The sequence below is a fragment of the Limulus polyphemus genome, unplaced genomic scaffold (assembly GCF_000517525.1).
Source record: "Limulus polyphemus unplaced genomic scaffold, Limulus_polyphemus-2.1.2 Scaffold122, whole genome shotgun sequence".
NCBI classification, from domain to species: Eukaryota; Metazoa; Arthropoda; class Merostomata; order Xiphosura; family Limulidae; genus Limulus; species Limulus polyphemus.
Genome location: NW_013665732.1, coordinates 487,527 through 502,409, shown reverse-complemented (window position 1 = coordinate 502,409; position 14,883 = coordinate 487,527). Strand labels below are relative to the sequence as shown.

Sequence of the window (14,883 nt, the reverse complement as noted above, 5' to 3'; positions counted from 1 at the left end):
ACACAATCACACAGTCTAGATCTAACTATCTATCTAACTAACTAACTCAAACTACATTTAGGATGCACATATATATATATATATATATATATTATAAATTGACAGAGGCCTAGAATGATCTACACACTACAAGATTTTATGATGCAATAATACTAAATTAAAACAAGAAAAAATTAGAAGGTTCAAGCAACATGACATAATAATACAGCAATCAAACTAAACCATATATATGACTCATAAACAAACTAAAACATAAACAGTCGTGTATATCTATTACATTGTTTACAGGTAAGACTCCACAGAACTGTGCAGAAATGATACTCAGAACTTTTTCTTTTGAGAATTGCAGTTAACGTTAGAAAATAACAAAATACAAATTATCAAATATTTCTAAGTTAAAACTTTTAAAATACAGTTAGAATTATTATATTCACTTAAATTTTAAAATTTGACATGCAGGTAAGTGCTCAAAAACTGAAGGGTTCTCATCTTATATGACAGGACTAAACATAAATTTTTATTTGCTTCTGAAATTTGGCAACTTTGACCTAAAGTTCACTGTGTATTTTATGACATCTTCATGCAAGAAAGGTTTTAATATACAAGTAGCTTGACCATAAAATGAGTGGGTAAACATATTTCTTACAACTTTTGTAAAAGCAGTAACATTAATACAATACCATAATAAAAAATAATTCTTAAATGTGAAAATGATTAAAGTGTTGCTAAAACATATAGCAAACCTCAAGCAAAGTTAAAGAATTTGATGCTTTTTATACACCATTAACCCTTTTGCAACATAATATTATATGTCATTTGATAGATTAAAATATTGGCTTTCTATTGGTTATAAATTATATAGTATTAAATATCAGAAAGAACTATTGACAATTTCTGGATCTTGTAACTACTAAGAAATCATAAAGGTATTCAAACTAGATGTACTTGTCATGCAAAAAGGTTAATGCTTTCAAAGTGAGCATCACTGTGCACATGTTAAGTTTTAGTGAGTTACATTCAAAATTTAATGAAGTTACTTTCTTATGACGGTATACAAATAAACTTGACATAAAAATGTAGCTAATAATCCAAATATTAATATAAATTTTAAGTTGTTACTTTTATAAGGCAATATTAAAAATAAAAAATCCTCAATCTCCCCTAGTGTGAGAATTGTGACATTTACTCTACAGGTATCCCCCTTCTCTAATTCATTTACCACCCCTCCAAGAAGTATGAAATATAATATAATTACTCATTATAATATTGTCATCACTCAGGCAAAGCATAATTTGTATAGCCTTCAATCTTATTTGGTTACAGAAACATAACATAGAAAATCAGAACTCCCTCTTGCTACACCCACCTGTCACATCCTCTCTTTCAGAAATTGCCAATAGTTCTGACATTTAATACTACATTATATCTAAACAATAGAAAGCCAACCTTTTAATCTATCAAGTGACATATTATATTATGTTGTTTTCTATACAGAGAAGTGTTTATTTCACTCTCAGTTCAAATTTTCTCATGGGAAACACAGCGATGATCTTATCTGTATTTTTAACAACTCTTATCACTTAGTTGGAAAGTCAAAAAACTTGTGACAGATATGCTTTGTCTGTTTTTGCATGTTATTATTCTGTGTCCTTTGATGCATTATTTAATTAAATAAAAAATTATTTAGTGCAGTAATACCATTAATATTAAAATGTTGGTTAAGTGTCATCAACAGTAAACAGCAAAGGAAAAAAAAAGATAGACCTATATAAGTACTTTATTTCTTGTTTTTCATGTGTATTCTTTAATCATTATTATAAAAGTAACTAAAATGTAAAAAAATGTTCACAAGGTACACTCGCGAGTAACCCGTGCATTATGCAATTCAATAGGGTAACACAAATTCCATTATCGCCAATTGACTTACAAATTTTATGATGGGAATATTAACATGTTTGCTGTCATGTGCCCCACTGGTGGGTCACAGATAACTATGTTTCAAAGGCAAATTTTTCTTGTGGGATAGGAGTTTGGGACACTCTGACTGCTCCTTGTCACCTCTTGAATGGTTATTTATTTTATACTTAATTTATTATGCAGCAGTGAACGTGTTAATTTAGACACAGTTCAAAGGGCAATAAAACACTAACATTTAAGTATAAACAGATTTATACTGTTACGAGTTTAAAGATATTTAAGATAAACATAGCTTTATGTTATAATTTGAAGTCATTCTAGAAAGAAAAATGGGTAATTTAGATTTATTTCAAATTTCTTTTTGGTGGTTACAAGGCCAGTCAAATTGACCAACCTCATATATAGAGTTAGGGTAGAGAAAACAACGGATAAAATTCAGTTTTACTGAAAACTAACATTTTATAATTATTTACGAGGTCTTAGAGATTACACAAATGAAATTTGAAATTACTTTGCACTCGGACTAGTAAACAAAACTACTTGATATATTCACTGACAAATCTTTATTAAAAATACATAATTCAAAATCTCATTTTTTTGTGTACAAAAGTCTTGTAATATATACTGAAAGTCTGTCATATCTTGTGAAAACACATGTACAGTATTAAAAGTTATAGTATGGAAAATGTAATTAGTATAAAATGGATACAAACTCTGTAGATTCAACCAAGCCCACATGGAAAGAGTTAAACATGCCAAACTAATTGAAAAGTCTCTACATAAGTAATGAGTTGCATAAGCTAATAGAAAAAAATATCCCAAGACTTTGCAAGACTAAACTGTAATTTTCAAAGACCTAATTTACCAATTATAACAGAACACAAACTCAACCATAACTAATGTTTCATTATTTTTATAAAAGTGTAGTAATAGCTATACAAAATATTCTAGCAATAACAGTAACACCTGAACTATCAAAAAAATAACTACTTAAGCAACAAATAAGATCAAGAAACCAAACAAAGCACTAACAAATTATTCATAATTTACAATCCCTTTGACTTTTCCCAATAGTTCAGTAATAACTGATAACATCCTTATGTTTTTCTCCCAGATACTGTGGTGTTCAACCTGTAAGTTTTCTTGCACAATAACACATATCATTTAAATGGTATTTTAAATAATAACTGTTCTGAGTAATTTTATTTCTTTTTATTTGTATCAGTCATCACAAGGTGCGATGACTCCAAGTAAAATTGTGAACCAGTTATAAGAAATTTATTCATTTTAGAACTGAAATGAAAAGCTAAGATCAAAGAGATAAAATAATAACATACATCACAATACTGTACTTACAATCTAATTGTACTTTAAAATATCGTAGCCTAGATCAATCACTGTATAAATAACAGGTGACTTAATTAGATATGACAGGCTGTCTTTTATAGCAAATATATGACTATTGATGGTTAGATTTATAACATTCACATTTTTATATTGCTACTCTGTAGACTTGCATTTCTCTCTCTCTCTCTCTCTCTCTATTCATGAGTTTTAGACAATGGTGATTAAAACATAGGCTAGAAACATTGTTCATTATGAATTATTTTTCAACCATTTATGCTTAAGATGGAATTCTGAAAAGCCCATGTTTTATTTATCAACAATTTTGTGATTTTAGATTTCACCCAAACTAGTGTTGAGCTTATTTTACACTAACATATTACAAAAATTGTCATGTGACACCTGTTTACTATTGATTGGTGTTGCAAAATCAACATATTTCCCACTTTATGAATCTTTATTTTTTAGAGATCGTTTTTTTATGAAACATATAAACACAATGGTGTGACTTGATGTTAATAAGAATATGGGATGTTAGAGTGATTGGAACTTTGAGGACTTTTTTAATTTTCTGATTATTAGAATTTTCAGTACTGAAAAATTTTCTTACAAAATTCCATGACTTTCCAGGATCTTCATAATTCATGTGGACCCTGGTAAGATATCTGGTTACCTCTCATTTAGTATTTAAATTTTTTCATATTAACTCTCTCAAAACAAGGTCGGTCAATTTGACCGAGTCATGTGACCTTTTGTATTCGTTTAAAGTTCATATAAAGATAATACTTATAACTCTCAATATATTGTGTATATCTTCACAAAATTTGGCAATCTTTCACATACAAAAAGTCATATTTCTTAGTGAAGTATTTTTAATAAAATAAAAATTTGTCTATGAATATATTGAGTATTCGTTTTGAATAGTCTGTGTGCAAAGTAATTTTCATGTTAAAATTAAATACTTTTCGTCATCTCAAAAAATCTCAAATTTCCTTTGTGTAATCCCTAAAACCCCAAATGCATTTCAAACGTTTTTTCCGTAAAACTTTATACTTTATCTATTATTTTCTCTACCTATCTCAAAATGGGAGTAGTCAACTCAACCAACCTCATAACCATAAAAAAAAATCTAAATAAATCTAAATTACCCATTTTTTTCCTTCTAGAATGACTTCAAATTGTAACATGAAACTACATTCATTTATCCTAAGTAGCTCTAAGTTCGTAACATTATACATCTATTTATAATTAAATTTTATTGTTTTATTGCCCATTTTAACTAGTATCTGCACCATTATAAGTTGTAAATCACTCAGGGAATGTGCAGCTCATGTTACACTATCAAATTACATTACCCACGAACTGCTTGCGTGCATGCCTCGTGAACCATTTTAATTGTATTGTTATTAGTACTTATTCTAACTAATCTAGTTTAAAATAACTTTAAAAAGATCCATATTTGAGATTAGTTACTTTTTCAATAATAAATAAAGAATAATTATGAAAAACAAGAAATAAAGTACTTACCTAATTTTTTCTTGCTGTCAGGTTTCAAAGAGAGTTAACCCCAATTTTTTATACTATAGATAGTAATGCACTTAATAATTTTTATTTAATTAAATAATGTACCAAAGAGTATAGACTAATAACATGTAAAAAGTAGACAAATTCACTTACCTCTCAAAATTGTTCTGGCTTTCTAACTATGCAACAAGAGCCATTACAAATTAATCCAAGCTATTCATTAACTTTCCCACAGGATCGAATCTTGTATTGTTAGAGAAACTGATGATATTCTGTTCAGAATACAATGTTATACAATACATCATTTGATAGATGAAATCCTTGACTTTCTATTGGTTATAGGTGATATATATAATGAAATGTAAGAGAGAATTACCAACGAATTGTGAAACAGAGGATGTGACAGGTGGGTGTGGCAGGAGAGGTCTGATTTTCTATTGAATAGCTCTGTAACCAAACAAAATTGAAGGCTATAAAAATTATGGTTTGTTTGAGCAATAATGATTTTATAGAGATTATTTTACATTGAATTTCATACATTTTCCAGGGGTGATGGATAAAATAGAGATAATAACATGCTAAGACAAAATGTGTGACGTGGGTCACACTAGTGGAAAATCAAGATTTCTTTAAATATTGCCTTGTAGAATTATGAACTGAAAACTTGTATACTTTTAAAATATGGATTATTAGCTAAGATTTTATGCTATTCTAATTGGTGTAATATAAACAAAAAGTAGTTTAATAAAATGTTGAATGTAAGACACTATAACCTTGCGTCATGCACAGTAAAGGGTACCTTGGGCTAGAGGGTTAATATGTTAATTTTTTAACTTTCTGTATTTTCTTTCAGTTCAATTTGGACATGGAAAGTCATTCATTCAAGTAAATAAGTCTTAATTTTGCTTCTTGTTAGCTTTGACAGGGCCCTTGTCATCAATTAATTGGTAATTAACCAAGTTCCTTGGAGGGAGGAGAGCATATGACATCCAGGAATAGAAAGCTGTCTTTCCTGTCAGTGAATCAGGTTATGTTCCAGCATTTGGACATGAATGGACATAGGTCACATGTAAAATAGCATTTTTCTTGTAAATCTTATACCACAACCTATGTTCAGATGAAAGTCTAGCTGTTCAAACCACAGACTATTTTCAACCACTTTTCAGCCTTTAAATCTGATAATCAATGTCTTATATGTTATAAAGCATTGGTGTCAGACTTGTTTGTGATCACATATTAAGCAGTACTATAAATATATATAAACCACTCAAATTCCCTCCTTTTAAGAAACAACTATTGTATGATCATTAAACTATGCACATTAGCCTAATCCTCTTGTTAAACTAAATTGAAGTACTTTATCTTATTAAATAACCGATCTCCTATTATTGATTTGAATCTTTCTTTTGCTGAAAGAAAGCAGTGTTTCTAAGCACATCATCATGTTACTACCAAAAATGTTCATAACAGTAAAGTCATGTTATCATTTCACAAGTTACAAATCTAATACAAGTGGACTGATACAAAGAGAAAGTTTTATCAAAAATAGCAGTATCTCAAAGTTACACACTCACCTACATTTCCATACACATTCCCATTTGGAACATTCTTCTGTATCAGTCTTGAACATGTATTCCTCTTGCCCTAACTGAAAATTAGTTCCTTCTTCCTCAATTGTGTCCTCCTTAGTACAAGTTTCTAGATGCCATAGCTGTATTATCTCTCCTCCAATCAAAAGTCGTGTTCCTTAAAGATTTGTTTAACATTAATTGAATACTTCATGTATTTGAACATTCCAGGCAACTGAGAAAAAATTTTGAAGGAAAACAACATTTAACTTAAAGATTTAGCAAAATAATTTCCCAAAAAAAACCATAAAATACAACAAAATTAAGATTTAGTGTAAAAAGAAAATCTTATAAAAAATAAACTGATATACAACTTGTTTAAAACATGAAAATAAATTACATGAAATATCCTTTAAATGACTTTATGTTCTTGTGTAACTATGTAACAAAAAATGTCACATTTTTATATTCAAAACTCATTTTCAGAGAAAATGTGTTGAAATTATGATTAAAGTGCAATACAAAAAGAATTATAATTAATAATATTATTTCTAAGTTTTTATTTCAATGAAAAGATAAATGATTTTTTGTCTCTCAAGTTAGAAAAAATATGTGATCACTTAATAAATAATATATATTCAAAACTGTTAGGAAAATAATACAGCACAGCTTAGAAAATATAAAACTGAAACATCCTAAGTCAAGCTAAGATGCTAGCCTGTGCCAAACTTTTAAAGTTTATGTATATGTACAAACCTTCCAAGTTCCATGACATCACAGTAACATAACACTCAGCAGAAATGGTTGCTGTCTGAACCCAGTGGTAATCTAAGTGCTAAAAAGAAAAATATAAATATATTTTCTGTACCTACTGGTACCATAGTAGATAAAACCATAATTATTCAATGGCTCCAACTAGTAGACTATTAACTGAAAAAGAAGAATATATAAAAAGCAAAAACTCAGTGGAATTACCATAAACAGAACAATGATTTATAGAGAGCAATCTAGAAATCTCCTTGATTATGATTTATGCAATTCTAATATCACATGCAGTTTATATCAAATGTAATGAATGAATAGCTTAATCGTACAATAGATTTTATATAAAAACAACAACTTTGGAAGACTAACATGTAAGCACTTTCATAACATAAAACCTACAAAAGTAATTACATTTTTATGGGAGTCATATCACTGAAGTCATTGATTAAGAACTACTTGCAAGGTGTAAATGAACACAGTTTACTTAGGTTTAGATGATATATTCAACTTGCATTAAACTTCCATCATAGTAAATCTAAGTATACAGTATACATATATTTCCTTACATTAGCTAAGAAATTTTGTATTACTGCACAAGTTAAAAATATGTTGTTGGATTTTTAAATTTGAAATATGTTGAAAGCAAGTTAGGAGAGTAATTTTAACAGCTTTGAGATTTTTCCTGTTGTGAAATCATTTACTAAATATTTGCATTTATTTTTTTATCTTTAATAAAGTTAGTCTCCAATTCTAATCCTAATGCTAAAAAGGATTAATGATCAATTTAACATATAAATGTAACAAGATTAAAAAAAGTATCCACAACATGAAAAGCTTCACAGAAAGTTACTAATATTCAAAATCAATTGTTTCATGTATTATAGAAACAATTACTTGGTCTTAAACAATAACCACTTCTTACAATTATTTACCAGCATTTTAAACTTTATAGACTTACATGAGATGAATTTGCATTTAACAATGGAGTTGGCTCAAATATATAGACCTGTTTACCATATGCTGCAGCAATCTGTAAAATAAATAAGGAAAACTAAGACAAAATAAATATTTCTTAAGCTTTGCATAGCACACATAAAAATAGTAGAAAAAAGTATTAACACAAACCTTTAAAAATATTTTACATTTCATCTACAGTATAAAAGTGCATCATATTGTAAACCAAAAATCTGGAAAAGCTTAAAAAAAAATCAACAATTAGAAGCAAAATACTCAATATCATGAAGACAAACAAACAATAGAACAGTATTTTTGAAATATTCACAGATTTTGCCTTTCCAAATAACTGATGTTTTATTATTGTTAGTTATACGGCTTTGAGAATGTTAAATTGAGTATCCATATGGTGTCTTTTTCAGATAAAATCTGTTTAAATATTAAACGTAGAACATAAATCTGTGTAAAACAAAAATTTCTGACACTCAAGGGTCAAAATTTGGCAAGTTATCTATATAAAAATCTGGAAAACATATATAAATTCTTAAAAAGTTTCAGTTTTTGATTTGTAAGTTTCTACGATAAACTGTTAGTCAAAAATGTCTTAAATTATTTTTGTTTTGGATATGTTGTTGTTTTTTAGTTCAGCTAAGTCAATGTAAAATAAAGAATGGGTGAATATATGTAGCTAAGTGCAGAAAATGTGAACTTAATTGATAGTATATGGCCCATCATAGTTAGTTGTATAGCGTTAGTAAAGGACAGTACAACATTCATGGAATGTGAAGTCACAAATTATATAACAGCTTTTATTTTTTTCAATATATACAAGTTATTCAATCAAAGCTATAAATTATGTAAAATTGTAAAAATCATAATATTTTACGTCAAATTACTTGAAATAGTATTTGAACTGTCATGCAACAAAGTATTGTGGCTCATTTACATCAATTACGTAATTTATATTTTCGTATTATCTCATCATAAAAAATACCTGCTGTTTTAGAAAACAGTTAGTGTATTTTCCTTTTTTTTTTCTAGAACACTCAAGTTGCACCAGTCTTTTATTGTCAAAACTTAAAACTCTCACCATTTGTACTATTGCTGAAACTGAATAGCTTGACTATTAATTATCTAATCAAAAATGCCTTAGGTGTGAAAAAAAGGTGCGGCCAAACTGGTAGCACTGATAAGAATTTTACAGCAAATATTCATTCATTAGTTAGCTGTAAAATTCTTATCAGTGCTATAAGTGTAGCTGCCGGGTTTGGCCGCCCATTTTGAATTCATTCCTGTAAGTTGCATGCTCAATCCTTTTTTGGCCTGACTTTTTTTTTTCACACTTCAGGTGTTTTTGATTAGATATCATGATTTTTTTTTGTCAATACACACCAAAAAACCACAGCAAGTACGAAAGTGACACTTGATAGTAACAAACATTAGCTTTAGGATCACATCCCTATTATTTGTAACAGACCTATACTTTACAGAAAAAAAACAGATTCTTTAAAATATATGGTGGTAGTTTTTCCTCTCTAAAAAACATTGTTAACAAGAGCAACCAGAGATTTTGCATACCCTCTCCTCACCACTCCTTTTCGAAATTGCATGGTTTTATGTTGGATAACATCAAATTTCACCTTTGAAAAGTCAAAAAATTCTTCCGAGAGCCAGAATGATCAATGATCCGGATCATTTTTTGTATTGTGATGAGGAGTCTCAACCTTAAAGTGCCCATAAAATTTGGTACAAATCCGATCACACAGTTATTAACCTAAAACAAGGAAAATGCCCTATCTCCCCATTTAAAAAAATGCTTCAATGTGATCCAGAATCCAGATCAAATTTAGGAACGACTGTCCCATACTGACTTTCCATCTTGTGTAAATGTTTTGTGTACATCACTATTGCTTTTCGAAATATGTACAGAAACCCAGACAGACATACACGAACCTGATTGTAATACACCCCCTCAGGCGCAAAGGCAATAACTTCCTTTTAAGTAATGTCATGAAAACTAAATTAACAGTTTCTTGTCACCACCCATATGCAATTGCTACAGCCATATCAAGCATCATTATTTATGCTAATTGCTTAAGCTAATATTACATAATGCTAAATGCTCTTTAATTAGGAGAATTTCATAAAATTTAACAAATTTGTGCTTAAAAGTTGGCAATGAATAATGAGTAATAAGCATTCACCCATACAATTATTTTAAAAACTTGAGCTAGAAACTGCTTAACTAGTTTGCTTAGCCTAACCAATACTTATGTATCTATACATCCTTTCACCCTACAATTTTGCTGCTCTAATTCAGCTGTCTTTAATCTGAATGACAAAAAACTAAAAACGGTCCACTTTTACTTTTAGGTAAAGTTGTAGTAAAAATTTCAAACCAATAGTTCAAGTGACTTTTTGCATAGGTATGGGCAATAATTTTGGTCAAAACTGAGTGGTCTTTGTTGAATAACTTTGCATATGTGGCGTACATTTAGACCAAATTTGACACCTAATTGTAGGTTGTAAAGATCTATCGGTATACCAAATTTGAAAAAACAATCTAGGAAAGTTAAGTATGTTTTTCTTTCAAATAAAGTTTCATACTTTCTTTCGGGGTGAAGAAAAAAAATGCAATCAAAATTGGAGAGTTTATATCCCATGTATTTCTTACTGTATTGGAGATTTTATATCTCGTGTATTTCTTAATGTATTGCCATGAAATTTGGTATCTAATATAAGGGTCCAGCAGAGCACATCCACTGAAAATATCTGATAGTTTAGATTACCACAGTCCAAACTATAGAAAGTGGAAAATTTCTAAACTATCATTTCTGCATGTTGTTTTGGCCACACAACACACTATCGTGTATCTAGATAGTATATAATTTTCAAAAATTTCAACACAGTATACTAGCTCATGAAGTACACATCTTCAGAGATTTACTCAAAATATTACTATAATTCCAAACATAGAGAGCATTAACTCATTTTAAAAAACTGGATGACTTGAAGACTACTGTGATTCAGAATAACAGACATACACTAGATTCTATGATATATACATACATACACACACATACGCACGCACACAACAGATTTTTTATGTTCTTTATGTGGTCTGGAGTAAGATAGTAGCAAAAAATAGAATAGCCTAAAAGGGCAAAAGGCCTATTTTTATCCCTTGGAAATGAAATAAAATACTACATGTAGAATAACATGAAATTACTCAAGTCTAATGAACAAAATGTTTCCAACACAAATTGTATTCAAAGTATAGAATGTTTAAGTAGTTTTACACTAGAAAGAAATTTACAAACAACTTCTGTATTTGCTGGCTGCTTCTTCATAGCTAACCAGAAATGTAAAAAAAAACATGTCTCTTAAACAAGTATATCACATTCACAAATAAAATAAGTTCATATTTTATATTTGACTTCACAAATTAAGCAATATCTAAAATTCCACTGTGTTGTTTAGACTTTCGTTAACAGGGTAGTCTTTAGATAACTTCATTGCAATACCTTTTTAAACCAGAACTTGAACTAAAACTTTTTTTTTCACCAGACTAGTCAAGAGAACCATATAGCTCTTATCAGTTTCAGATATTACAGTTATAAAAATGTATTCAACAATAAACATAATTTAGAAGTTTCTCTTTTAACAGTATTATGCAAATAACAGTTTACTTGAAATGGCAATAAGCCATATAAACTAAAATACACTCTTTTTATGACCCCAATCTATGTTATTAGCTAAAACAAAATTCTATAAACAGCTGCATAATGAATAAAAACACACATTAACAACAAAAATTAAAAACTGGTCAAAGTTTCACTGACCAACAAATTTCATTTCCAAGGGCCTGTCAACAATGAACATGAAAGTAGAGGCAACAAACACAAAATAACTAGCCACTAGAGGATATCCACAATTTATAAAGACAGCAAGATACATGCAGTTCCTTAAAACAATATGTTGTCCAACCTAAAGACAAAATTCTTGTATTCTATATCAAATTCAATGCACACAAAAAACAAATCACTTGTTAAAAACACATAATGAACATAAAGGGTTGCTAAAAGCAGAAAATTTTAAACTTTATTAGTGGTAAACAGTTTTATCTCAATGATCACAGTAACTACAAGATAAAATTAAAATTTTCAAAATCACTACAATATTTTCTAAATCCTTTTCAATGAAGGTTGTTATAATTCACAGAATTCAAAACAATTACTGAATAATGACCTAAGCAGACACCAACACCTCTTCTCCACATGTATAAGCTACTGTAGATTTTGAACGTCTCACTTTGAACAGTAGAACCTCATTTATCTGTGACTTCAATTATCTGCTTCAACCGTACCCACCAAGTTTTGCTGTTGTATTGCTAATTCAGACTAATACACATGAGCACCACACACATACAAACAGTAAAAGGTGTATTTACAACTTTGTCAAACAGCACCAGCTTGGACAGTATATATATAAATACAGAAAAAGCAGTTATAGAGAAACACTTTTCTTTAAAAAACATTTCTGTAGGTGTGTGTGTGTGTGTGTGTGTGTGTGTTATTTAAATTTAAGGAAATTGAGTAATATGAAAGTAAAATCATTTCAAATCATTCTTCTGTCTTTGTATCTATTGTACAAATCTTCAATAAAAGATATTTTACTTTACATATCTGTTTTCTGTATTTTTACTGGTGTGTTCTCCTTATTTATCTGTGGACCTATGTCCCACTCAGCATGCAAACAAATGGAATTCCAGTGTATTTAGTTATATATCTGCAGAATTATGAAAGTTGCTACTGGTGGGCTCTTTAAAATGAATGACAACTGGTGGTCATTGAAACACTGGACACTTTTGTGAAAATATATTTCTATTCATCATACAGTATTATTGCCTCAACAGCTTATTTCTGTTCTCAAAAACGAATTTGTAAAATGTTAAAAATTACTAAACTTTTCTACTTAATATAAGAAAAGCTTGCATATTTTGATTTAAACATATTCCTTTACCAATCTAAAAATAAACAAATACTTTAGAAATATATGAAAAACCAACTTAAAATAGCAGCATATATATATTATACATATAAAAATGCATACTTTTCCAATATCAGTAGAACAATCCAAGCATCCAACTTGGACATTTCCATAATGGACTCCAGGAATGATCTGTGTTCGTTGAAAATTGCTGGCAAGAATCACAACATTACAACCTGCTGCATATGCCTAATGAAAGAAAAACTTGTATAACATAATAATACTTTATACAAGCATGCATGACAGTTGTTGAATTCTCTCAAGTTTTATAAAACAGTATAGAAACATGTTAGAAAACTTACACCCACAAGAACACAATTGTAATGCAAAACATATACAATTTTGATAAGAAATGTACACAAGTTATACTAGTAACATTATTTTAGTAATAGAAAATACCTTAATGTATGCACTATAAATGGACTGCAAATTAAATTTGAAAGCCTAATTTTTTTTATATACAAGTTAAAAAGAAGGTCTTACAAGATGTTTCTTGGTACTTCAAGTTGAAATTTGACTGAATTACAGTCTAATATCTTACATTGTACAATAGTGTTACACTTAACTAGATCATTCCTATGCTACATATTTTTTTAACTGCTTCATATCAATGTTTTGAATAACTTGTTTAATATCTTAAGTACTTTATAATACTTTGAACATCAATAATGACAATTTTAATATCCAAATTACTCTGCATGATTAAGCTTTTAATGTTGTACTTCGCCTTTGTTTTTACAGAACTAGAATATTCACCTTTTTCAGTTTACGAACATCAACAGAAATACAAATCTCATATCCTCACTCACCTCACCATTTCAATTATTTTTTTCCATTTATATTATTGGAAACATGTTTTATATATACCACTCTTTTTTTCTTTACTTACAGTAAAAGGAACACCTTCAACAGATCCAACTGCATAACAGTGAGCTCCTGCATTAACAGCTCCAGTTAAAACTTGATGTCGATTCATTGTGCTTACAAGAAATCTGCTAACATAAAAAATAAAAACATATATTTTAACTCAGAAGTAGAATAAAATTGGAGCACATAAGAACCTAAAAACATACTACACTCCAGTAAAACACTAAAAAGGTTAATCAATCATACCTGTAATAAAACAACAAATATTTTCTTACTCACTACAAACTCAGTGTTAGACATCCTGTAAAGCTATTCTTAAGCACAATGTTAAAGAAATTTGCTATTGGTTTATGGAAATGAGTTACTACTTGTACTAGAAAAGAACTGGTGTTGTGAAAAAAAAACATTTAAATGAACTATTGAAAAACTTAAATCCTGCATATTTACTGATGGTGAAAATATCTATAAAATACTCAGAGCCATTAATGTAAATCTTAAATTGTTTGAATAAGAAGATATTTTTAATCTTGCAAAAAAAACTTTGACAAAATCTCATTTATAAGATTGTGTAAAGTTTTTATCCTCTCAGTTAAGGAAGAAATGTCAACATCATTAAAAGAGTGTACAGACTGCATATTTTTTTACTATAGCTACAGCAGGGCTGTAGAATATTGAAAATCTCCAAAGATACAGATCCATAACTTTTCAGACTCTTTACTCATTTACTATTAACCATGGTGGGAACAGAAATGGGCAATTAGTGGAATTTGTTAATCAATTACCGTATTTGACGGGATATAGGACGCACTTATTTCCCAAAATTTTGGCTCAAAAAAATCGCCCTCGGTCTAATATGCGAAGTTGAGACCTTCCGCAGGCTAATCTTCTTCCTAAC

The 14,883-nt window shown here is 29.1% G+C and overlaps 1 protein-coding gene across 9 annotated transcripts in view; it reads right to left on the bottom strand.

Moving 5' to 3' along the window:
- The window catches only part of LOC106472611 (dmX-like protein 2), a 159,902-nt gene that overhangs the window by 139,329 nt on the left and 5,690 nt on the right, over positions 1-14,883 (bottom strand). For 8 of the 9 annotated variants that reach the window (XM_022402034.1, XM_022402049.1, XM_022402060.1 and 5 more), the window contains exons 2-6: positions 14,011-14,113; positions 13,185-13,310; positions 8,077-8,148; positions 7,110-7,188; positions 6,360-6,531 (exon numbers count right to left, since the gene is read on the bottom strand). In XM_022402034.1, the coding sequence (XP_022257742.1) occupies positions 6,360-6,531; positions 7,110-7,188; positions 8,077-8,148; positions 13,185-13,310; positions 14,011-14,097 (536 nt within the window). In that variant the 5' untranslated portion in view covers positions 14,098-14,113. Of the gene's footprint in view, positions 1-6,359; positions 6,532-7,109; positions 7,189-8,076; positions 8,149-13,184; positions 13,311-14,010; positions 14,117-14,883 lie in introns of all 9 variants that reach the window. The other variant, XM_022402031.1, reaches the window with a different exon arrangement.